This window comes from Gopherus evgoodei, chromosome 2 (assembly GCF_007399415.2).
Source record: "Gopherus evgoodei ecotype Sinaloan lineage chromosome 2, rGopEvg1_v1.p, whole genome shotgun sequence".
Classification (NCBI taxonomy): domain Eukaryota; kingdom Metazoa; phylum Chordata; order Testudines; family Testudinidae; genus Gopherus; species Gopherus evgoodei.
Genome location: NC_044323.1, coordinates 54,895,517 through 54,921,292, shown reverse-complemented (window position 1 = coordinate 54,921,292; position 25,776 = coordinate 54,895,517). Strand labels below are relative to the sequence as shown.

General features: G+C 39.5%; 1 protein-coding gene across 6 annotated transcripts in view; it reads left to right on the top strand.

Moving 5' to 3' along the window:
* The window catches only part of DGKB (diacylglycerol kinase beta), a 565,198-nt gene that overhangs the window by 142,036 nt on the left and 397,386 nt on the right, over positions 1-25,776 (top strand). For all 6 annotated transcript variants that reach the window (XM_030550690.1, XM_030550689.1, XM_030550688.1 and 3 more), the window contains exons 5-7: positions 9,359-9,512; positions 17,463-17,603; positions 23,736-23,785. In XM_030550690.1, coding sequence (XP_030406550.1) covers positions 9,359-9,512; positions 17,463-17,603; positions 23,736-23,785 — 345 coding nt within the window. The remainder of the gene's footprint in view (positions 1-9,358; positions 9,513-17,462; positions 17,604-23,735; positions 23,786-25,776) is intronic.

The window sequence follows — 25,776 nt, the reverse complement described above, 5'->3', positions numbered from 1 at the left end:
TTTCTTTTTCCCAGTTAATAAATCTTTAGTTAGTTTAATATAGGATTGGCTACAAGTGTTGCCTTTGGTGAGAGATCTAAGGTGAACTTGACCTAGGGTAAGTGACTGGTCCTTTAGGAATGGGAGTAACCTGAATATGCTTATGATTTTTGGTGTAATTGATCATTTACCACAAAGGCAGGCTTTCCTGGGTGGCAAGATAGGAGAGCCCATATGACTCCATGTTAAGGCTGTTGTGGTGGCTGAGGAGTTCACACCTGATACTTGGTTGGTGAAATCTAAGTATACTCACAGTCACTTTGGGATTTGTGCCCTGGTTTATAAGTCTGCCTTGAGGTTAGCGCTCAGTCATCAGACAACTTGACAAAGAACACACCTTTTTCTTTCAGTGTAGACATGCCATTACATGTCGCTACACCAAATGCTACAACAGGCAAATGGGAGAACTCCAGGAATTATTTTACCTCCCTCTGGGGCAGTTTGGATCCAATGCCAGTCCATATAGCCCCAATTAAATTACCTATTGTGTACAAATGTGTAACTGTCAGATATTAAATGTTATATGCCATGATCAAAAACTCTTATTTGTCATTAAAGAAAAAAATTCCACAGGGGAGCAAAATTTGTCTAATGGCCATATCTTGTTCTGCAGATAGAAATCCCATTTAAGTCAGCAGGAATTATGTATGCTTAATATCCGGATATAACTAAAGCTATATGACTATTAGAGCCTTGTGGCATCTGTTCAGTGCAGGAGTCTCTGTCAGTCTAACTCTTGTTAATACTAGTTGAAGTTGCTTGCATAAATCCTCCTATAATGGAACAATAAATTTCTCTGAGCTCTACACTTCCATGTGCTGTGAGACATGGAGAAGAGCAAAAGTAAAATGGAACAGACAAACTGCACTCCCACCACTGGTAGCTATTCCCCTTGGCAGGGGGGGCGGGTGTTGTGGTTTGTTTTTTTTTTAGAGTCCTGGGAGACCTATGCCGTGATTACACAAGCCATGTTAACATTGCCAGTGAAGATGTGCCCTTAGAGACCCACACATATTCAGGCAGGTACCAGTGATGAAGTTAATTGGTGAAGATGTGTTAATTTCTGTGTCTTCACTATCGGAGAAGGATGTACTACATAAATGTGGGAGGAGGAGCCAATGACTATATGGATCCTAAAGGAACTGCTCCTTATAAACTTGTGGTTTTTAAGAAGGATGTTTTTCTTGAACTGTAATTTTTATAATGAAGAAACATCCTATTATTTGTAACCATGCTACCTCTCCACATTTATTCATATAACATCTCATGTTATGAAAGCACTGATGGAGATATTCTATCTTCTAGAACTGGAAGGGATCTTGAAAGGTCATTGAGTCCAGCCCCTGCCTTCACTAGCAGGACCAAGTGGCCCCCTCAAGGATTGAGCTCAGAACCCTGGGTTTAGCCGGCCAATGCTTAAACCACTGAGCTATCCCTCCCCCAAGTAAAAATAAAATGATGTATCAGATTTAAAAAGAGAGGGAAATCATATTTTATCAATAATTTATATACTTTTCAGAGAGAACTGGAAAATGAAATTGTTTACCACATCAGTAACTTTGAGAATGTGATTGAAAATGGCTAGGGATTTTTAATACCTATGACATTGAACATCCCTTTTAATTTTATAGTTCTGTATTATACAAAGTTGGCTTTCTTAACAAATATATATTCAAAATGAGCAAGCAACTCAGAACACATGGTTGCAACCACCAAAGACCTGTCCAGCTTCAAGCAAGTTGGTAAGGATGAGGACACAACCTTTCTCATGGGTAGCCTTTTCTGCACATATTAGGCTTTCTGTCAGGATCCCTGTGGAGGGATTTCCTTCAAAGTCTGACCTCAGCCTTCATAGTGAACTCAGGGTAGCCTTTATGTAGTTCCCCCAAAAACTTGTCATTTGCATAACAGTCTGCTTCCACTTAAAATAAATATCTGACAGCTGCAATAGATGGTCTGATAGCTCCTGCTTGGCCCTTTCACTTGGCTAGACAGCTTCATGGGGAATTTGGGGGCACAGTACCTAATACAAGTTCTGGTGCCCTTCTGGTGTGTGGAACCTGAATACAAGTAACCATGGACACTTCCATTCCTGCATGTTTGTATATAATGGGGTGTGTGTGAGAGAGAGAGAGAGAGAGAGAGACTACATGGTGCTTTGTATTTTCAATTCCCTGTCATCTCTTCACAAGCCAAAATTTTCAAAGATGTCTACACTGTCATGTCACCATGATTTTTTTGAAATTGTGAAATGGTGAAACCATGAAATTACGAGCTTGAAGTGGATATGAGAAGCCAGTATCTGAACAATGAATTGAGCCTTGGAAATGCTCAGTACTTTAAATCACAAGAGAGGATATGATGGAAATGTTAGTGCAAAGGTTTGTGGAAAATCTTCCACTAGTGTTTCACAGACCTATCAGATACTAAGTTGTCTGCAAATATTTGTTTTGTAAGTACAGCAGCTTCACACTGTCTTTTGGGTGCACTGTTTACTTTTCCACTTGAAAATTTTGTCGCATAATATTTCAGTATGGAATATTTTTATCAGTTGTTTGTTTTTATATACCAGTAGGTCAGCTGATAAACTAGAAGAAAAGAGAAAGAAGTAACATTAGAGAAAAAGAACAATTTGAAAATTGTGCCTATGTATATCTGACACTCCTACTTTATCAATTCACTAGTCTGTTGGGTTGGCAGACAGTGGGAGGAGGATCCCTAGACTTTGGTGAGGGAGAAAAAAGAGTGCAGGTGAAATTTGTCAGCCCACTAGTCCTCAAATAAAAATAGTCTTTGCAGAAAATAGCATCTGACATCTTAGGAACAGATCTCTCAATTGACCGTAGGAATGTATAAGACTGCAAGACAAGCACAGATCTGTATTTAAAGTTTGGATGCTGGTCTTAAATCACCTGTAGTAATGATAAATGTCTATGAAAGATGCTGATATGAAGATGTGTAAAGCTTATATGTTTGCATTGAGAATAAATTGGCTTACAACTGCATATATCTTAAGTATCTGAGAAATTAGCTTAAATGTGGGCAATATATAATGTAGTTTTTAATTTATTTTCATATTATGTGGCATGGATCAAGGTGGAACTTTGTGTATGTTTATTGTCCAGTGTAATTTAGTTTTCTGGTAATGATTTTCTTACTGCCTTATTGCAACTGTAAATAATATGGGCCAGATTCTTGGCCTCATTAAGTCTGATTTGCACTGCTTCCATGCATAAATCCCTACCTGCGGATTCCTCTAGCATACAGTTATCCTTCAGTGCTGTAGAGCTGGCATAGCTGTTCCTACACTATTTCTCTTTGTTTCACTGGAGGCTGCTGGAAGCTCCTGGGTCGAGTTGAGCTCAGCTGGAACTGAGGTGCTGTCCTAATGTATGTATACTTATTTATTGTATCTTTTTATATTGCACTATTTTCATGTTACTTGGAAATAATATTGACCTGGAATTGGCCGCTGTTGGAAGACAGGATACTGGACTAGATGGACCATTTGTCTGACCCAGGATGGCCGTTCTTTGTGGCTTTGGACATGTGCTAATAACATCATGCATCCAGGATGATGTTGTTATAATGCCTAGGAGCCCTAGTCACGGGCCCCATTGAGGAGGGATTTCAAGGAGGATAGTGAGGCTGCTTTGTTGATATTTACAGGAAGCGCCTTTGTTCCATTCCAGAGCAGAGTCCAGGTCAGTGAAGGGTTGAGGCACTGCCTGCCCCACAGCCGTGCATGACTAACAATGCTTTACTGTTGTAGTTCCCAACCTCGGCCATGGACAAACAGCCTATCGGCATACAGGTCTCACCCTGAATGTCTATGTATAGTTGCACATCTGGTCCAGCAGCTCTGACTCTAGCAGTCAGCCAGCAACACACCAGTCACATAGTGGCTTGCACAAGCCTTGGTTACTATTTGCAGGATGATCCCAACATACTCCCAGTCCTGAATTTTCCCAAAATTGTGTTTTTCACTGTCCATTTCTCTTCTGGACAGTTCAGATATTAAAAGTTTCTTGCTCCTGTAAACAGTCAATATTCAACAGTTTGCTACTTTAACTGGAGTAACCAAACAGTTTAGTTTAATCACAGCACTGGATTGCCTTAGATTAAAAACAAAACAAAACAGTTTAACACAAGAAGATAGGATTTTAAGTGAATTCAAGTATGAGATCAAGTTAGAAATGGTTACCAGCAAATAAAAGTGAAAACACGCATCTAAAAGTCTAAAATTTAATCTAGCAAATTTTGGTTCAAGGATTTGTTTAAGATAACCTTTCTCATCCCTAGTCTTCCAACAGGATTGTGACTGACCCTTTCCTTGGTCAGGATCTCTCCCAGAAGCCCAAAGGTGCTGATGCCTTTGTCTTCTTAGAGATAGAGAGATACCTCTGGGTTCTCTGCACCTCTCACTTATAGTCCAGTCAAACTTTGAAGTAAATTCTTCTGAAGCTTATCTCTAAAAGCAAAAGTCAAGTGATAAAGGAGACGTCATGCTCTTTCTTCCCACCTGTGTTTGGTGAGATGCAAATTTTGCTTTGTCTTCTGCCATTTCCTCTCTCTACTGTCTCATGGACCCTGTTTACTATACATATATGTAAATTGGAATAAACACACATTTCTTTGTTTAGGATAGACCTGTTTAACAACTTCTGCCTGGGCAAAAGTGTCCCTAGCATCTGTTTTGCCAGAAGCTGGGAGTGGGTAACTGGGGAATATCGTTCACTTGATGATTACCTTTTCTGTTCATTCCCTCTGAAGCACTTGGCATTGGCCACAGTTGGAAGACAGGATACTGGACTAGATGGACCATTGGTCTGACCCAGTATGGCTGTTTTTATGTTCTAGGAATTTGTGCTTTTGGACATGTGCTAATAACATCATATAGGGGGATTTAATAACTTTACATATAATGTTGCTGCATACATTTCACCATGGTATTATTGACCACAAATTATTTCTTTTCAAATGATACCTCACAAGGCATATTTTATACACAGATTATTATAACAGTGTGCAGGGTGTGAATATGGGTACGCTTGTATATCATATGACAGCCTCCCAAGCATGAGTGTCAACATGGGAGAAGGCACAAAGATGCTTATGTGAAAATTTAACGGTTGGCAATAGAGGATGGCACCTTGGGCCAGTTGAAGGTGGGAGTTGACATCTGAACAATGAATGAACCTTAATATCCATATCTCAGCAGTACATTTTAGTCGTCAGGCTCACCATAATTTGTTCATAGTAAATCTAGAACTTTGCTGCTTAAAATATTAATATGGAGTGGTTTATTTTAAACAGTGTCTGCTTATATCTTTATTATTTCAGAAATGAGAGGCAGGATGTCTTACTGGCAGGTGTATAACAATATAGTATGTGATAAAGGGACTTATTTGGGGGCTAGTAGATTTGCAAACCACAGATGCTACAGTAGTTACATATGACTTCTGCAGCACTAAAGTAACATTATATAACATAAGTACAACACAAACATATAGCTTGATTCTTCAGTACTTTAGTGAAAAGTCCTTAGGTTATTTGTCCTGTTGACTTCAGTCATATTAGAGGTATGAATAAGTTGTTTGCAGTGTTAGGGTATGTCTACACTACGGGATTATTCTGATTTTACATAAACTGGTTTTGTAAAACAGATTGTATAAAGTCGAGTGCATGCGGCCACACTAAGCACATTAATTTGGTGGTGTGCATTCATGTACCGAGCTAGTGTCGATTTCTGGAGCGTTGCATTGTGGGTAGCTATCCCATAGTTCCTGCAGTCTCCCCCGCCCCTTGGAATTCTGGGTTGAGATCCCAATGCATGATGGTGCAAAAACAGTGTCGCAGGTGATTCTGGGTAAATGTCGTCACTCAATCCTTCCTCCGTGAAAGCAACAGCAGACAATCATTTCGCACCCTTTTTCCCTTGGATTGTCCTGACAGACGCCATAGCATGGCAACCATGGAGCCTGTTTTGCCTTTTGTCACTGTCACCGTACGTGTACTGGATGCTGCTGACAGAGGCGGTACTACAGTGCTACACAGCAGCATTAATTTGCCTTTGCAAGGTAGCAGAAATGGTTACCATCACTTTTGCACCGCCTGCCATTGTAAATTGGTGATGAGATGATGGTTATCAGTCATTTTGTGCCGTTTGCAATTGGAAATTGGCGATGACGGTTATCAATCATTTTGTACTGTCTGCTGCTGTCATAGGTGCTCCTGGCTGAGGTCGTCCGGGGGCACATGGACAAAAATGAGAGTGAGTCCCCGGGTCATTCTTTTCTTTATGTTTTGCTTAAAAATAGAGTCAGTCCTGCCTGGAATATGGGGCAAGTCTACTAGAGAGCCAGAGAGCACAGCCGCTCCAAGTCAGAGCCCCAGAGATCCCTCAGAAATGATGAGCTGCATGCCATTCTAGAGGGTGCCCCTGCAACAACTCCACCCGTTGCTTCCCTCCTCCCCCAACCTTCCTGGGCTACCATTGCAATGTTCCCCCATTTGTGTGATGAAGTAATAAAGAATGCAGGAATAAGAAACACTGACTTTTTAGTGAGATAAAATGAGGGGGAGGCAGCATCCAGCTGCTATGATAGTCCAGGCCGGACATTAAAGGGTGTGGGAGAGAGTAGCACAGCCTCCCATTGCTTCAATAGTCCAGGCAGTACAGAATCTTTTCTTTAGACACGAAAGGGGGGGCAGGGCTGATGGAGCTCAGGCTCCAGCTGCTATGATGAGGACGATTATCAATCATTTTGTACCGTCTTCCAGGAATGACAGGGAGTCATTCCCATTTTTACCCAGGCACCCCCGGCCGACCTCACCGAGGCCAGCCAGCAGCACTCACGGGATGACGACGGTTTTCCACCATTTTGTACTGAGTGCCATCAGGAAAGGAAGGGGAGGGGATGCTGCTGTTCAGCGCCGCAGCACCACGTCTACCAGCAGCATGCAGTAGACATACAGTGACATTGAAAAATGGCAAGAAACGATTTTTTTCCCTTTTCTTTCACGGGGGGGAGGGGTAAATTGACGAGATATACCCTGAACCACCCCAGACAATGTTTTTGACTCTACAGGCATTGGGAGCTCAGCCAAGAATGCAAATGCTTTTCGGAGACTGCGGGGACTGTGGGATAGCTGGAGTCCTCAGTCCCCACCCCCCATGAGCGTCCGTCTGATTCTTTGGCTTTCTGTTACACTTGTCACGCAGCACTGTGCTGAGTCCTGCTGTGGCCTCTGTCTATCATAGCCTGGAGATTTTTTCAAATGCTTTGTCATTTCGTCTTCTGGAACAGAGCTCTAATAGAACAGATTTGTCTCCCCATACAGCGATCAGATCCAGTATCTCCCATATGGTCCATGCTGGAGCTCTTTTTGGATTTGGGACTGCATCACCACCTGTGCTGATCAGAGCTCCATGCTGGGCAAACAGGAAATGAAATTCAAAGGTTTGCGGGGCTTTTCCTGTCTACCTGGCCAGTGCATCCGAGTTCAGATCGCTTTTCAGAGCGGTTACAATGATGCACTTTGGGATACCACCTGGAGACCAATACCGTCGATTTGCAGCCACACTAACCCTAATCCGACATGGCAATACCGATTTCAGCGCTACTCCTCTTGTCGGGGAGGAATACAAAAACTGGTTTAAAGAGCCCTTTATATCAATATAAAGGGCCTCGTTATGTGGACGGGTGCAGGGTTAAATCGGTTTAATGCTGCTAAATTCGGTTTAAACGCATAGTGTAGTCCAGGCCTTAGTGTAGCTGTGTTGTTCCCAGGATATATAAGAGACAGCATGGGTGAGCTAATAATTTTTTATTGAACCAACTTCTGTTGAAGAAGGCAAGATTTCAAGCTACATAGATCTCTTCAGCTCTGGAAAAGGTAATCAGAGTTGAAAAATGTGCACAACAAAAACTTAGTGAAGAGGACAAAAGTTGATGTTGGTGTTGGGAGAGCGGGCAGCAGCAGGTGGCCCAGGAACCCTGCTGCTGCTGCTGGGGGGTGTTGGCAGGCTGGCAGGCTCCCTACCCAGCTCCGTGTGGCTCCCTGGAAGTGGCAACACATCTCTCCCTCAGCTTCTAGGCAGAAGTACAGCCAGGGGCTCCACACGCTGCTTCTGCCCCAAGCCCTGGCTCTGCAGCTCCCATTGGCTGGGAATCTCTGCCAGTGGGAGTTGCAGGGGTGGTGCCTATGGGCAGAAGCAGTGTGCAGAGCTACCTGGCCACACTCCTGCCTAGGAGCTGAGGGAGGGACATGTTGCCGCTTTCGGGGACCCCCTGAGGTAAGTGCTGCCCAAAGTCCTCACCCCGTCCCATGCCTCTGCCCCAGCCCAGAGCCCCCTCCCACACCCAAACTCCTCTTGCTGCTGGTGAGGGAGGGTGTAGTGGCTCAAGAATACAGTTGATGCGGCTTGTCCAAGGGCTGCCCGAGCTGCTCACTCGGCCCCCGAGTCAACCACGCCGGCTGCTGTAGAAGTCATGGAGGTCCCAGAAAGTCACAGAATCCGTGATGTCCATGACAGACTCGCAGCCATATTTATGATATAGAAACAAAGGCAGAAAACATCATCTATCCTTTATATTAATTTAAGAAATAATGATATGCAGCTTTTTTGAATTTATCACTGATATAACGCTATAACTCCAGTGATAGGTGTATAGTTATGACACAGTAATTGTAATATCTCAAAATCTTTTGATCTGTTCCATGCCATCTTTAATCTCAGAGTCACTCTATATTACTTAGTAGGATAAAATGTAATTGTGAGCTTTTACTGTTCATTTAATAACTGATATTACTGTATCACCAAAATGAAAGTGCTGATTAGTCTCTCCATTTTAATTTGCTGTAGATTACAAAAACAAATTAAATTAAATGGCAAAAAACAAAGAAACTTTTGATTATATAATGCTGTATAGTCAACATGTGAAAAATTTTGCTATTGGAAGTCCTCAAGAGAAAGGCGTTGGTTCTCATTTACACTGAGGTCCCTTTACAGCATTCTGGTAGTGTAAAGCGGCCATAAAGTGGGAGTGAATGTAATTTACCAGATTTATATAAATGAGCCTTAGAGTAAATAAAAATCAGGGCCAAATACTGTAGGTGGAGTTTTAAAGGCTGTTAATTTTTGAAACAAAAAATTGTAGTTATGTGAGTTAAAACAATGTGATTGTCATATTTTATGAATGTATATTATTAAAGTTTTTCTACTATTTCAACTAATACCAATTTTTTTTAATATTAGATTTATCCTGAAATGCCAAAAGTTAAAGGTGTTTTTATTTTTTTTTTTAAACTTTAGACAATTGATTTAGAAGGTTTCAGGCTATTCATGAAGACCTTTCTGGAAGCTGAACTGCCCGACGATTTCAGTGAACATCTCTTTACATCCTTCAGCAACAAAATCTCCCATTGTAGTCCCTTAGTAAAAAGCAAGCCCCAACTCCTACCAGGAGGTAAGTATTCAAAATAATACCAGTTTGACAAAGACTGATCTATTTTAAAGAAAAATATCTACATGGGAAATTGAAAGTACAGCAGTAACATTTGTTTCTAAGAGCCATACGAGTACAGAGTTCTAGGCAGTGTATAGAACTTGTGCTTTTATCCAGGACTCATGTTGTGATCAGGTGTTTGCAGAATTGGGAGAAGTATTCCATTAAACCTCTTTTTTTCAACGCTGTGCTGTGCTTGTGCTTGTGATAGGGAAATGAAATTAAATAATTGCACTTTATTAATCCACAGTCACCATCCAGCCGAGGCAACAAGTGAAGTATCTTTGTCAAATTAAAACCTATTCAATTTCTAATCTCACATGGTACTGCTGCCTATTTTCTGTGCCACTTAAACACCATTTAGGAAACCACTGTTCCTGTAGCAGGTTCCCACAACTCCTGCTTGATGCTTTGAAGCTTCCTTGCAATTACTCCCTCCCCTGTAATTGACTGACTATTTGTGCTGCTGCTCCTACCCATCCTTTTGCATTGGATATTTAAAATAGCTATAATTACTATTTATCTGCCCCATTTCCTCAAGCAACATAAGGCCCTTGTCCTTATCGAGTAGTTTGAAGTTTTTCTCTGTTTGCAGATTTTTATTAAATATGATTGAGCTCTCAGAGAGGATAGAGCATCTCAAAAATATATAAAAACAAACAAGTATAATAAATAAAACAAAACACCAAACATCCACTTCCCACACTCACTAAAAACAGAGTTTTAATAAACTTTGCAAGAAAAATTAGGTTTAGTGTAAAAATAAGCCTGAGATATTTCAGTGCACATGGTAATTATTTTGAGAACTTATAACTACTTGGATAAAAGAAATAAGTGCCTCAGTCCTGAAGCTACTTATTCACGTGCTTATTGAAATCAATAGGGTTACTCATGGTAGTAAAGTTACATGTGTGTAATAGTATGCAAGAATGGTGCCCGTTTAATATAATTTTAACCATTAGCATGATGCTATCTTAAGTGCCTTTTAGTCTCACGATTGATACTTATCAGAATGTTGTGTAAGCAGTTTTCTACTGTGTTGTTAGCTTTTGCACCTGCCTGATTTTTACAGTGGTGTTATAATCCAAGGTTTCTAACATCACAAATTCCCTAGTGTGGAAGCAATTGAGAGTCATTGGCTGAAAGGAGTATATGGCATTACTGAGACCATTACTGGAATGCTGTGTCCAGTTCTGGTGTCCATATTTTAAAATGGACGATGACAAATTGGAAAAGGTTCAGGAAGGAGCTACAAGAATGATATGAGGTCTTTACAATCTGCCTTACAGAGATTAAAGAAGCTCAAACTGTTTTGTTTATCCAATGGAAGATAGAGGTGATTTGATCATGGTCCATAAATATCTCTAGGGGAAAAGACTTTTTGATAGAGGGCTTTGTAATCTCGCAGACAAAGACCTAATAAATCCAATGGTTGGAAGCTGAAGCTAGATAAATTTAGACTTGAAATAATGTGAGGGTAATTAACCATTGGAACTCCTTACCTATGGATGTGGTGGAATCTTTATCACTTTGGAGTCTTTCATTTGGGATTGGATGTCCTTATAAAGTATACTCTCTAGCTCATCCATAAGTTATGGACTTGATGTATGAGTCAGTTGGTGAAATTTTAGGTGTGGGGCTATGAAGGAGGTCAGACTAGATGACCATAATGGTCCTTTCTGGCATTGAAATCTATAAAATGTGGTGATTCTTTGGGTGTCAGAAAAAGAGGACAGGACACCTTCAAGGCTTCCTACTGCTTTTGGATTACAAGGGAATGGGAAAGGGGAATAGACTTACCTGAGTGGAGCCAAGGGGGGAACAGGAAGTGGCTGGAGTAGGGAGAGGCACTGGCCCATCCCCACATTGGGAAAGGGGATGGTATTTATACCCCTGCATTCTGGAACTCTCTCCATCACTGACCAGAATCACCCTTTCCTCAGCTAGGGATCAGAGTAGAACCAGATTTTATGATCTTCCCTGTGCTTGCGCCAGTTGCCTTTTTGGGGAGGACTGTGAAGGAATTTTTACCTGACCACCAGATTGACTGAGGCAGACTGGTTGGGTTTTATTGTCTTTCCCACAATAGGTCGGTGACCTAGTGAGTTAAGTAAGGAGGTGAGGTCAAGATAGTTGCAACTTAGTAGGTAACAGGTGTGGCACGTGTCCAGTGCAGGTAGTCATTACAGAGGGGATACAGTTCCCTGATAAACAGGAGTTAGAAGTGGACTTTGGGTGAGGCACCCCCTAAGAGAGCCTAAAAAAGGTGGGTTCGGGCTCCTAATCCCTCATACAAGGGCAGGGTGGTAGGGTCCCAGTGACGGGCTGGCTGAGTTGAGGTTGTGAAGCAGGAGGGCTGACAGCAACCTCTCAAATAGATAGAAACAATGAAGGAAATGATGACCTGCATCGTACAATTTATTGCCACATATTCCCAAGTATGTTAAATGAATACAGTTGCAACCTAATTAGACCGCATCCATTGCCTCTGGTCTTTCTTCCTGTGTGGCTGGGACAGTGCCGGTTTCTAGCATCAGGGAATGCACCAGACAACAAACATGCTGATTACCAAGGAAACAACTTCCGCTTACCCAGAGTTATCTTGGTAAGCAGCAGCAATTATTGAGTTTTGAAAGGAATTTTTATATCTTGCCTACAGAGATTGACTTGTTTTTTGTTAAATCTACCTATTTGGTAGTTCCTATAGTGGGTAATATATTTTGTTCACTACTATACTTACACAGAATAAAATATTTTTCACCTGTTTTTTAATCTCCAGTGGTTGTCTCTTTGTTTTATGATCTCTGGCTTTAAAGATATAATTGCTTAGTTAATCGCCATTCATTTCTATTACTCTGTACATACATGTTACTATTCTATTGTCCTAGGTTGTACAGAATATTTTTATACTACCATCACCAGCTTATTTTAAACACATACTTTCATAGGCATTGAATACACTGAGATACCATCCCAATAGCTTCCTTTATTGCTATCTTTTTATAAAGCTCCACCAGTAACAGCACTAGTGTAGTAAAGTAGCTGAAAGCAGTTAGTATTTAAATCACCTTGTCAACTAAACCTGCTCAACATGCCAAGCAATATGGAGCATGGTCTAGTGGATTGTGCAAAAGAGTAAGCACCAAGAATGCCTTTATTCTAATCTCAGCTCCAGCACTGACTTGGACCATAATTTTCAGTCATTGTGAGCTGCTGATGAACATCCCTCTAAAATCAGGTCATTGGTCTCCCAAGCAGGGCACCCAGAAATTGAAACACCCAAATTTAACGGACAGTTTTTAAACAATTGACTTTAACAAGCTAGGTTTTTCAAGTTGTAAAATGGAGATAATATGTACTTTGAAAGGGTAGGGTGGGAGAATTAAAAATATGTAGCATAATTTGAAAATAAGGCCTATAATAGAGGCACTGTGGTCCAGCGACAGGGCATCACATCTAGGTTCTATTCCCAACTCTGCTACTGGCATCCTATGTAGTCTTGTGAAGTGACTTTCCCTTCTCTCTGCTGCTGTTTCCCCTCCTTCCTTTCGTCTTGTCTACTTAAATTGTAAGCTCTTTGATGATGGACTTCTCTAATTGTGTTTATACAGTGCATAGTACAATAGGGCCCTAATCTTGATTGGTGCTGTATTATCAGTAAATAAGTATAATTATTAAACAATTTAAAATTATATTTTTTTTTCAATTTCAAAATACATTTTCAGGCTATTATTATTTATATGTTTATTTTGTGTTCATTTACCAAGTTTTCTCACGCTTTTGAGGCATAATTATTTACATGCTGGTTATTGTTTTACACTTTACAATGATAATTGTGCATAATATGACAGTGCTCACTGTTTTACTACTATGCTTTTCTAAATCTGTCCTTTAGAAATGATTTTCTTCAATAGCCATTTTGGATGTTATACATAGTCAGCTGAATGGGATTTCTTCTGCTGCCCTGTTAGTTTCTGTTGCCAATAATGTGTCTGAAACAGTTTAATTGCTTTTTCTATTAAGCTTATTTTTGTTGTTGATGTTTTCACAGTGGCTACTGTCAGCTGCGAATACACCTTTGGTAGTAGCCACTAAAAATCAACAGTTACCAAATAGTTATCACAATGTGGTATGACAGATACTACAGAGATGGCCCGTGCTTGCTGGTGGTGGTGTGGGGGAGGGGGAACAGAATTAGGGCATCCAGTTTCAGCAGTGTTACTGAGCATGCTCAGTCCTAGTGAGCATGCTCAGTCCAAGCCAAGCATTAAATCTGGGTGAGAGGGGCAAATAGCCTCTCCCATCACCTCTCCCATCCTTGTTCCTGTTCAGTCTCAGCAACGTAATAGGGGCTGACTTTTTAATAGGCATCGTCTGTGTATTCATTTGCTTGTTTTTGTTCGTTTTGTTGGGTGGGGGTGGAGTTCCACATCTTTAGATAGTGACATTTGTTCATTTCACAATCATTTACTACAATTATTTTTAATCACATTTGGTGTTGTCTATGGTTATGTAGTTCAAACCACTACATGCAGTGCTTAAAGTGGTCTGTGAAAGGTGGGGGTGGTGGAGTATTTATCATAATCTAGGATTAGCAGGTTTGGTAAAACAGTGTTTGAGGTGAGCCGCTTAGCAACTCGGCTCTATTTATGTATGTATTTATTTTTTCTTGAGTCTGTTATCCCATGAAACATGCACCTTCCCAGTTTAAGCACTGAATGAGCGATTAAATGGAAAGGATATAGACCTTTTTAGGTCCATTTTAGATTCAACTAACTTCTGCCTTGGAATGGTGCATATGGATTTTCCTTTACTTTGCAACACTCTCTCTCTTCTCCCCCGTCCCCCCATTAAAACACACAGCCTCTTTTAAAACAATGTTATCTGATGTAAGAAGAAATGAATTTCAATATTATTTCTGCCAGCGTATCCTTAGCTTGTTTTTATTGTATGTGTGTGATTTTTATTGTAACAGTAATATATATAAAATATTTCCCCCTCACTCTACCATTCAGGTCTTTAGCACCATGAGACCATTTTCTCTCAATAAAATCCGTATTACCCACTCATTATGAGACAATTTCATTCTCACTCTATTGAGTTAAGTCCTTTGGATTCAATATTATGCCAAGGGGACTGTTATAATACTGTTCAAACTCACAGTGAAGTCAATGATATATGCCTAATACAAATGCTGTAGTGAAAAAACATTCAGTTAGATAATTCCATTGACCTCATATTAGATTTATGGGTAATTTGGGACTGCAATTAAACTATGTAATCTGACTGAGATATATGATTTTACATAGCAACAGCACTTATAATGGGTAACACGCCATGCGAAATAACTTGATGGTTGTAAATTTTAATGTAAAAAGCTGCAAAAGGCACACAAAGGACTTGAAGAATTTTATGTTATGCTATCAAGACATTTTGTAACTAGTGTAAGACAGAGATTTGCAAAAGTAGAGAAAATATTTCAAATGCATTTGAAACTCATCTGGAAACTGAGTAAACATGTAGGGAAGGATAATGGACAAATGTTGCCAGAGATAGTTGTGTGATGAGTTGCTCTCTACAAGTGCCCCCATCACATCTGTTTATAAATTGTATTCTCCCTTAACGGTCTGAAGAGAAACTGATCCTTATGTCAGGCAAGCTGCTGCCCTGAAAATGAGCATTGGCTCTTCTCAACTTACTGAGAAATGCCTTTGCTTTCTTATACCTTTGAGTGGGCTAAATTCTACTTTCCAATCCAGATGCCATGTTCCCTCTGATTTCAGTAGGAGTGAGGGATATGCGTATATTTATCTGGACAGAATACAAGGTCATATTTTACCTTTCATGTTTCAAAATTCATCCCCATGTAGCACATGATAGTGTTAAATAGCTGTTTGAACAATATATTCGTGTTTTTTTGCCATGTTATTTAGGTAGTTTCTTTTAAATAAAGTAAACTTTTTTCAATTAGTTCTCCAAAGAATGACAGAGTACTTTTAACCAAGAAAAGAATGGACTTCACTTGCGGAAAAATATTTTATTGTTCCTTGCTAGATAAGATTTAACATCTTTTTGATGAATATTTTATAGCAATTTAAGTTTATAGGCATTTATTAGCACTTAAGCCTTGTGATCTTATCAGGTTAGGTACCTGTCCTGCAACTAGAGATCTGCATGGGAGAAACACTTGCATCTCTGCAGGGCCCAGACTCGCCTTGCTCTCAAGTACAGATTCAATTGCAAGAACAAGGCCTTAATTACCATGCATATATTACAGTTTTCTGATCTTTGCCTTTGATTTCTTTCTTTTTTCTTTTGAACTTGGCCATCTGCTATATGAAATTATTTTGTTGTTCATTCAATGCCAGCGTTTTCAGGTGTTGGTTTAAAATGGAACTAGCAAGACTTTCCTTATCCCATAGATGTTAGATTTTAGATGACGTTTGTATTCTGGAAAACAGATACTGAGAGACTCAGAGGAAGGAGTTACTTTGGAGTTAATTTTAAAACATGCATTTTAGTCTAATAATATCCATTTGTTATATCTGCAGACTTGTCATAAGGAAAGACCCTGGCACTATTGGGAAGTACTGGTTTTCCCATGTAGAATAACTTAAAGTAATTCAGAGGTAAATCCATATTTAGTGCTGAGGAGTTCTTAGCATTTATATTTGGGCGCACACTGCCTTCTAAACACCCTTTTATTTATTTTAGTTGTCTTAATCTTTCTTCCTATCTGCATAAAAAGAGTGCTGGATATAAACTTGATTTAAATTAATTGCTTCTGCATGTCCAAATTCTGTTTGCTGAAAGGCAAATTCTTCTCACCTTACTCACTCCAATAATCCCGTTGAAATAAGCATGGAATACAATTTGTGAGATGAACAGAGAAGATTCTGTTTCCATTGGCTACAGTAATTGTTTTAGCCAAAAAAATGTGTGAGGGAGAAATTGTTTATCAATGAAGAACCTGTTCTGAATGAATTACACAAAGTGTTTAAGAACAGTTAATCCTTTTGTTAAGATTCTCTTTAACATTTCCAAGGTCAGTGAGAGACATAATAAACCCCCTTAATCAGAAACTTCTATGATTCCTCTCTGTGTTGTCATGTCCTCCTGTTGTTTGCATCTTAATTTAGGGCTTGATCCTGCACACTTCTCTAGGAATAGTCCATCTAACTTCCAAATTGAAGCATGAGGATTGACAGTGCTGAAATTTGTATCTTACAAATGTATCAGCACTAGTTTGACTCATAAGTATTTTTATTGTTATTATTAAAATGGGATATTTATTTTCATAATATCTAGTGGCAGGGATTTTGACAGTTTAATTATTTGTTGCTCTGACTCTGCCACTGGCAAGGGTACAAATTTAGGTGGCATGAAAGAGCATTATATGGCAACAAGCATCTTTGAATAGGGAGCGGCTTGTGAAGCTACATAATTTAGGAGGCCTATGGAGCTTCTACAGGGCCGCTGGAATGGAGGCAAATTTGGGCTGGATTGTGACATCACGCAGGGGAAAAACAATAACATATCCACTAAGTGAAATAAAGGTATTCAACAAAAACTACTACACAGTCAAATGACAGCAGATCACCCTAAATGGAAAGAAATTCAGTGAGTCCCAGAATTCCTTTCTTTGTTTCCTATTGCAGGGAAGTGTTTTGTTTTCTACCTGTGTATTTTATTGTTTTAGTCCTCTTTTGCGAGACCTGTAACACCATTCTGTTTTGGGAGGTAAATGTGAAATAGAACTGTAGATGTTTCAACTGTCAATTGATCTATTTATCTAAATATTAATTAAACCCCATTATGTCTTTAAGGATTATAATTATATTCAAGAATCCTGGTTTTGATTTCCTATTTATGTAGTTGATAAAGATAACAAAGCATATGTATTATTTCCAGGTTTGAGAATTAATAAAGGTACCACTACATCACAACTTGCTGTTCCTGCCAATTTACATGTACCAGATGTAATCCAGTTGAAAGACATTGTTTGCTATTTGTCTCTGCTTGAAAGAGGAAGACCTGAAGACAAACTAGAATGTATGTATATATTTTTTGTATCTGAGGAAAAAGCTGCTAAATTGGAGGGAATTAAAACAAAATCACAAAAGCCCCTAATAATTTGCTAATACATCCACCTGATTATAATGCTAGTAACAACAGCCATTGGTTTATTTTCAGCTTTGCAGACCTGAGCTGTACGCAGTCTTGAGGAAATTCTGAAATGGAAATTTTTGGCTCTAAATTTAAGACATAATGAAGTGTAGTTTTATCTTAAAGTGACACTATAAAAATGGCATAGCAGAGTTCTGCATTCTTGTGTCTATCTGATTTCTTTATCAAGTTTGCTCAGTAAGTTACAAGATGTATTTTTCCAACTTCCAGCCTCAGTAATTGAGCCTGGGCTCTGACAAATGGAGTTCTTTCCATCTTGCACATCATCACTAGTAGTATAGGCTTTGCAGTCCAAATTATCCCCTTAGATATACCTTCACCCTGCACGGCCCCATTATCTCCATCAGTCATACCTTTTGAAAATCCATGTAAGGCTAATGAGGATGCCTAGGGATGCATAAGTGTGAGTAGCAACAAAGAGTCCTGTGGCACCTTATAGCCTAACAGATGTATTGGAGCATAAGCTTTCGTGGGTGAATACCCACTTCATCAGATGCATGTGTAGTGTGAGTGTAGACAACAGGGCTTCCAGATGTGTCTGGCTGGTGAGTCTTGCACACATACTCAGGGTTTAGCTGATCACCATATTTGGGGTCAGGAAGGAATTTTCCTCCAGAGCTGATTGGCAGAAGCCCTGGAGGTTTTTTGCTTTCCTCTGCAGCGTGGGGCATGGGTCACTTTCTGGAAGGTTCTTTGCACCTTGAAGTCTTTAAACCATGATTTGAAGACTTCAATGGCTCAGACACAGGTTTGATACAGGAGTGGGTGGGTGAGATTCTGTTGCCTGGATTGTGCAGGAGGTCAGACTAGATTATCATAATGGTCCCTTCTGACCTTAAAGTCTATGATTCTGTGTAGCTGAGAGGTTAATATGGCCCATATATCCTATGTTGCTAGTGGTTATCAGCAAGATGGAAAGAACCCAGTTGTGTGTCCAGGTGAGTCTGTAGGGCTAGCGGTTAGGAAATATGTCTTTACTTACAAACAAAGGCTCAGTTCAGAAAAGCAATTAAATATATGCTTTAAGTTAAGCACATGCATAAGCACCTTTCCTGAACAGAAATGCTTTCCTCAGCCAGGACCTGAAAAGTTTGATATGGAAATCAATGAAACACAAAGAATATAGAACCCCACACTGTCATTCTTACAGTCAATTCTTGAGTTAGACTAACACACTGGCTACATCTGCACTTGGAGCTGCAGCGGGTGGTTTCCAGCTCGCGTAGACATACTCGCATTAGCTCTCGTTGAGTTAGCGCTCTAAAAATAGTAAAGTAGCTGGGGTAACCTGGGCATCGTCTAGCTGCCCTTAATATGTACCCGTGGGGTTCAGGCAGGTTTTTGCTTGTGGCTAGTCCATGCCATCATTCTCCTCTGCTTGTGCTACCATGGCTACACTACTAATTTTAGAGTGCTAGCACAACGAAAGCTGGTGCCAGTGTATCTACTGTAGCTGGGAATCACACCCCCAGCTCTAAGTGTAGACTAAGGTCCTGCTGTCCTTACAGAGGCAAAAGTCGTACTGATTTTAATGGGAGGTTTGTTTCCGTAAGAAATGCAGAATCAGGCCCTGATATTGTACTATAGGAAATTATTCAGTATCACTGCTGTAAAAATACAGACACTAGGCTCTATCTGCTGGAAATTTATATTCATTGCAAGTTTTAATGACCATGTCTTTTATAAACCTCCAAGTTTTCTAGTCTATAGCTAGCTTATAACTATAGCATGCAAGGTCCTGATCCTGATGACACAGGATTAGTGGGAATTTTGCCTGAGTAATGACTGTCCCAAATTTGCCAATATCATAGCACTGATATCGTATAAATGCTACAATAGTCCAAGGTTAATGATGTATTGGATGTTTCTCTGCAACTCAAAACAAAATCTGTGGATTATGTGTTGATCCCCTGAATAGGAAAATCTAAATTCCTAAGTTTTAATTCAGCAGGCAATACTTTGAGCCCATCCAAGTGGCAGACTGTAGAGGCCATTCTAGAATCCTAAAGCCCAGATCATGACCTTCAGCTCCACATACAGAACGGGAGAAAGCTGCCTCCGCTGATCCCAGGGATCTGCATTGTGGGAGAAGGTAGTGACTGGGGGGCTTACCAAGACCCCAGGCAAGGATGCACATCTCCTCTATGGTCCTGCAGAGGTTCTCCATAAAAGATGTTGCAGTCTGGGGCTGTATTGTCTTCTGTATGCAGTCTCCTTTCCAGAAGTTGCATTGCCAGAGAAGTCCCTGGTATTAAGATGTCAATGGAGCCCTGCTGCCAGGGAAAAGAGATTTGTCAGGGTACAGAGTTGCTGCAGAAGCACAAGACACCTGATGGTGGTGTCCTCTCACCAGTCCCCTGGTATCTACCAGATTTCAGAATGGCCCCTTGGCCTATTCTGAGGCAAATCCTACCCTGACTGGACAATGTGGAGAATTGTCTCTGAGGGGGCTTTTGTGGAAATTTCATATCCTGGGGCCCTCTGCCACAGAATACCGTCCAATAATTTCAATCACAGCCCTTGCACAATAAAATTGTTCTTAATACTGAAGAGATTTCATTGTGCTAATTTATTTGGGATGGAGATAAATATGTAATCATAATGATCATCAATTGACGCATCATGCAGAATATAATAACTTGCTATAATGCTATAAGAAATGCTTTGATAAAAGAGTCTCCAAGTACAAGAGCACAGAGTATTAAAAACAGGTCCATATGCATTTTATATTAAATGTTATTTGGAGAATTATCCTCATACTCAGTACAATGTTTACATAAAACAGCTCAAAAATCTGTTCTAATTTAGACGTAACTGTTTTTGCTTCCTTAAAATGCTGTTTTTTGATTATCAGGATTTTATTTGCTGTTCTGTTTTTCTTCTACTACAAAGACTGGTGCATAAGGAAACCTAATTGAGATATTTGTGGTAATTAGGAGCATTTGAAAATGAAAGTGTACATAATTCAACTTTTTTAATTTACAAAACAAAAATCTGTAAATAAATAGTTTACATATGCTTTGGATGACCTTTGAGAACTAAAATTAATTGCATGAGATAAGCATATAAGGCTAACACTGAGATTATGTATTTTTGGTTATCACCTTCAACAGAAGAAAAATTTGTCATGTAATCACAGTATATTTCACCATGTAAATTAATGGTATTTACTAAATGAGGTCCTGATCCTGCAGACATTTAAGTACTCAAGAAACTTTGCATGTGAGTAGTCTTGTTTGTAGAACCAGGAACTAAGTACTTACTAAAGTGAAAATTTTTAGTTACATAACACAATGGGAGAACTCAATATAAAATAGTAGGAGAAAAAAAGAAAAAATAAGAAGCAGATTGATCTTACTGTGCCCATAAAGAAGTCAATGGTTGTCCCATTGTCTTCAGTGTCGGCAGAATTAGATCAAAACTGGATGCTTTTGAAAATCAGATCCAAGACACACAAATGAGGGGAGAAGTTATGCTTTTAGATAAAATTTGAAATATGATGGAGACCCATTGAGGCAAAGATAGAAAAGTATGATATCATGATTAATAAATATTTTTAATTATTGGTTAATCATTTGTTATAGATTGTTATCAAGTCCAACGGGTCAATAGGTTGCTTACAACTACTTATAACACCTTCTACTGAAGGTGTTATAAATATCTTTAATGTTATTAATCATATCTGTGATATGCTTAAAACACTTATTAATCATTTATTAACCCTTTATAAACTATTTATAAATGGAATTTTAATACAAAGCTTTATCCAAAATTGTGTGGCGGATCAGAGAGGAATATAATACTGACTGAAGAATTGAAACTCTACAGATTCATATTGAATATGTTTGTGTTAATCAGTTTAATTCATTCAATTAGGGGGGAGGGATAGCTCAATGGTTTGAGTATTAGCCTGCTAAATCCAGGGTTATGAGTTCAGTCCTTGAGGGGGCCACTTAGGGATCTGGAACAAAATCAGTACTTGGTCCTGCTAGTGAAGGGGGGTTGGGACTCAATGACCTTTTAGGGTCCCTTCCAGTTCTATGATATATCCCTGTGCAGAGGATACTTAAATACTAATTTGAGGACCTAAGTGGAATTTAAATCATGCATGGACCTGATTTAATCTACATTATTTAAAATTGCTAACATTATTGGGATTCTGCTATGTATTATAGCTATTTATTGATGCTTGTATATCGATAGTTATCTTTGTCTTGTACAGAGACACACATTTTCATGATTTAGTGCATTTTACTCTAGCACCATGTGTTCAACTTCGGTGTTGTATAAAACTTCCCAGCTGATGGTACTGTTAGAGACTGCAGGATTTAGTATGAAATCCATTCTGGGAAGAGAAGGGGGATGATGAAACAGTTCTCTTACCTTGAACTGAGAACTTTTAAGAAGATCTATTTTTCTTTAATTTAAACATTATCTGATGAGTCTCTTTCATTTTGGGAGATTCTGAAAGGTGTCATAAGTAAATCAGTTTCCTCAAATGTAGTACAAGTGGCTGCTCAAGGGGTGAGACAATAAAGACAGACACTTTTATGCATAGGCACTGTACCTTTTAAGAGGTATTCAATGTCTTTACGCTCGCTATACCATTAGTTATAGAGAAGAATACGTGAGATGCTACCTTTAAGATATTTACACTCACATTAAGCACGACCTATGGGGCAGAATGGAATTGCCCTCAAGCACCAATTCAGGAAAGCACTTTTGTGCATGCTTAAGTTCATTCTGTTTTCTGTACTAGAACTAGCTTATGTGCATACTTAAAATTAAGCATGTAATCAAGTGCTGAATAGAAATGAGTTCTTGAATTGGGCCCAGATATGTAAGCAAAATTTCAGACAGTGAGACACTTTAAAGCTATATCTACATGCACTTTCATTGGTAAAACTTTAATCTGTCAGGGGTGTGAAAAAAACACACTTCAACCAACAAAAGTTTTCCTGATGAAAAGCACCGGTGTGGACAGTGCTTTGTTGGTGGGAGAAATAGCGATTGCTGCTCACTGGGGGTGGTTTTATTTTGTCAGCGGGAGAGAGCTTTCCTGCCGACGAAGAGCGGCTACACGGTATACCTTACAGCGACGCTGCTGTAGCGGCACAGCTTTGCCGCTGTAAGGTGTGCAGTTTAGACATAGCCTAAGAGAGCATTACAACTGACTTCAAAAGGAGCAGAACTGTGCCCCACAGCTCTATTTTATATATAGGGCCCTACCAAATTTTGTAAATTTCACTGTCATTAGCATTGTAAAAATCTTGACTTTCATGCTTGCAGATATTTAAATCTTAAATGTCACGGTATTTTAACAACCATGAATATGTATTTTTAAACAGCAAAATATAAACATGTACAATCTTTAAGACTCAGCACTTCTCAAACTGGCCAGCTCTGAAGGCTGCAGCCCCACCAGAAGCAGCTCAGAGGCAAGGATGGCATGGTATGCTGGCAGCAGTGGCAGCGCTGCCTTTGGGGCTGGGCATCTGGCCAGCAGCTGCCACTCTCCAGACACTCAGCTCTGCAGGGTTGGGTAAAAGTACACAAAGGACCAGATTTCATGGGGGAGACCAGATTTCACAGTCCGTGACGTGTTTTTCACGTCCATGAATTTGGTAGAGCTCTAATTATATACCAATATTGTGAACTCAGTGAAACCAGGGAAAATTTTACTTTGCAGATATGGAAAGTATATTTACTGTTGCATTCAGCTGACCTGAAAACTAATTTCAATAATTTCCAATGGTACAATTAGCTAATGAGTAAGCTTTTGTAGAGCCGCTATCATCATAGTGGACTAAAAGCACAGTGAGAGTGCAAGAGGAGGCCAGCAAATTTTCTAACTGGGATCCTTTTTTCTATAGTTATAATCAGGATCCCCGTTTCAAGTCAGACATTTAATTCTCTGTCTTGCTCTAGAGTTTAAGGAAAATGATGTACATATTACTTTTTTTTTTTCTAATTGTCCCCTTTTTTTTTTTTTTTTAGTTATGTTTCGCTTGTATGACACAGATGGAAATGGGTACTTGGACAGTTCGGTAATTTTATTTCTATTGACATATTATACTAGCATAAACTGCAATAGTGTATTTGTATGAATCCATGCAGAACACACACTGGATAAACAGAAGTAATAACTGTGTATAATAAAAATATTTGTCATCCAGGATATTTTGAGGCTACTCCTAACAATTTGTCCTTCTGCTGAGCATACCCATTTCCCCTCCACTTCCTCCTCAACTATAAAGATAGTCAAATGTTGAATCTCCCACTGTGAAATCATTCTTCTGATTTTTAGCTGTAACATTTTACTGCAGGAGGCAACCTGACACAGTTCCCAAAACCCCTTTGTATTTATTGGGAGCTGTACATGAAAGAGCTATTTGTAGGGTTGCATTGAGATGGAAGAAAGGTGAGGCTCAACTTTCTGGGAGAAGGTAACAGCAGAAGATGAAGGGGAAAGGCTAGCATGTTCAGAGAGGCCAGGAATGAGGATACATTGTAAAGGAGAAGTTTAGGAGTAGTTCCTGATTATGTAATTAAGAGAACGTCAGAGAAAGTCATCAGAGAGATGTTCAAGAAGTGTGTGGCTTGTGGGCAGAGCTGGTGCTAGGCATAAGCAGACAAAGCAATTGCTTGGAGCCCTGAACAGCTCAAGGGGACCCACTGCTCACTTTTTATTATAAGAACTTGCCTGTTTTAGTATTGTTTGTTGTGGTGGGGGGAGGCTAGCACCAGCTGTGTTTACAGGTATTGGGAAGGAGCAAAGACTAGCATATTATTGGAAATGGGGATAGGGCAGGCATCTTTGTCTTTTGCTTCCTCTTCTTCCCCCTCCCCCCCCGAAAAAACGAGGAGGCAGGAAAAGAGAGAAATTGGCATATAGGAGGAAATAAAGTAATAGGACATACACTTAAACTGGTTCTGATAGTGTTCTAGGGCCAGGCAACGGGGGTTTTAACAAATATCAGCCAACTAATGTGTAAGGGATAGAAGGTAGGATCATAGATTAGGTTCTTGAAGCTTCTAGCACCCTGTAGAATGAGTGTGAAGAGGTTCTATTTTCTTATTTCCATTCACAGGCTGTAACTGTGGCTATAGGGCTAGATTTCATCTCCCCAACTGTGTTACACTCCCCTCTCCTCCACTTACTTACTAAGAGTTTATGTGCTGGAGTGAATTTGACCCAGTGTTACGAACAGACATTTTCCAGTGGGCAAACACCATGTTAGCACAATTCTGAAGAGAGAACCAGTTTAAATATGGCTTTCATTGAATTAAGTAAGGATCAGTGACAACTCAAAGGAGGGAAGGTGTGGTGCCCAATGCTAATATACAGGTCAGAACATAATATACAGTTGATCTTTCAATTTAATCAGAAGAAATTCTGTCCTTGATTAAATCATCACCCTTCATAAAAGATTATTAAAGCACTCTTGGATGTTAATAAAATATGAATTATGACAATGTGAAGAGTTTTTGGAATGTAAAAATCACATTTTAAAGTCCACATTTTAAGGACTAAGCAAAAGTAAGATTATTCAGGGATAAAGTGTCCTTGTTTCTCCACAGTATTTCTTCTTCCTTGTTCTTGTAAGCTTTTTCAAGCACAGAAAAAAGAGGCTGGTGAGAGGATTAGAGAGCCTTCACTAAGTAGTATACATCAGTGCAATATCTGTACTAGAAAGGGTTAGAGACAACAGATTTTTTAAAAAATGAAAGGTTGGGTTATGCAGAAAACATAAATAACTGCAGAAAAATATTGACGGGAACTCTTTCAAACATTGATGTCTAAAGTGTGTCTGTAAAATCATCATGTGTAGCTCCCATTGTGTGTGTATGTGAGCAGTTGTGCATCCAAGCATGCATCCAGTTGCATGCACAACTACTGATTTTTGTGTGTATGTATTTTGCAGGTGCAACTTTGATGCCAGTGTTTGAGAGTTTGTTCCAAAAATTTTGTGGCCAAATTCATGTTGCCTCTTGTTCATAAGAGAGAAAAAAGGAGAGTAAGCAAGGTACAACTTTT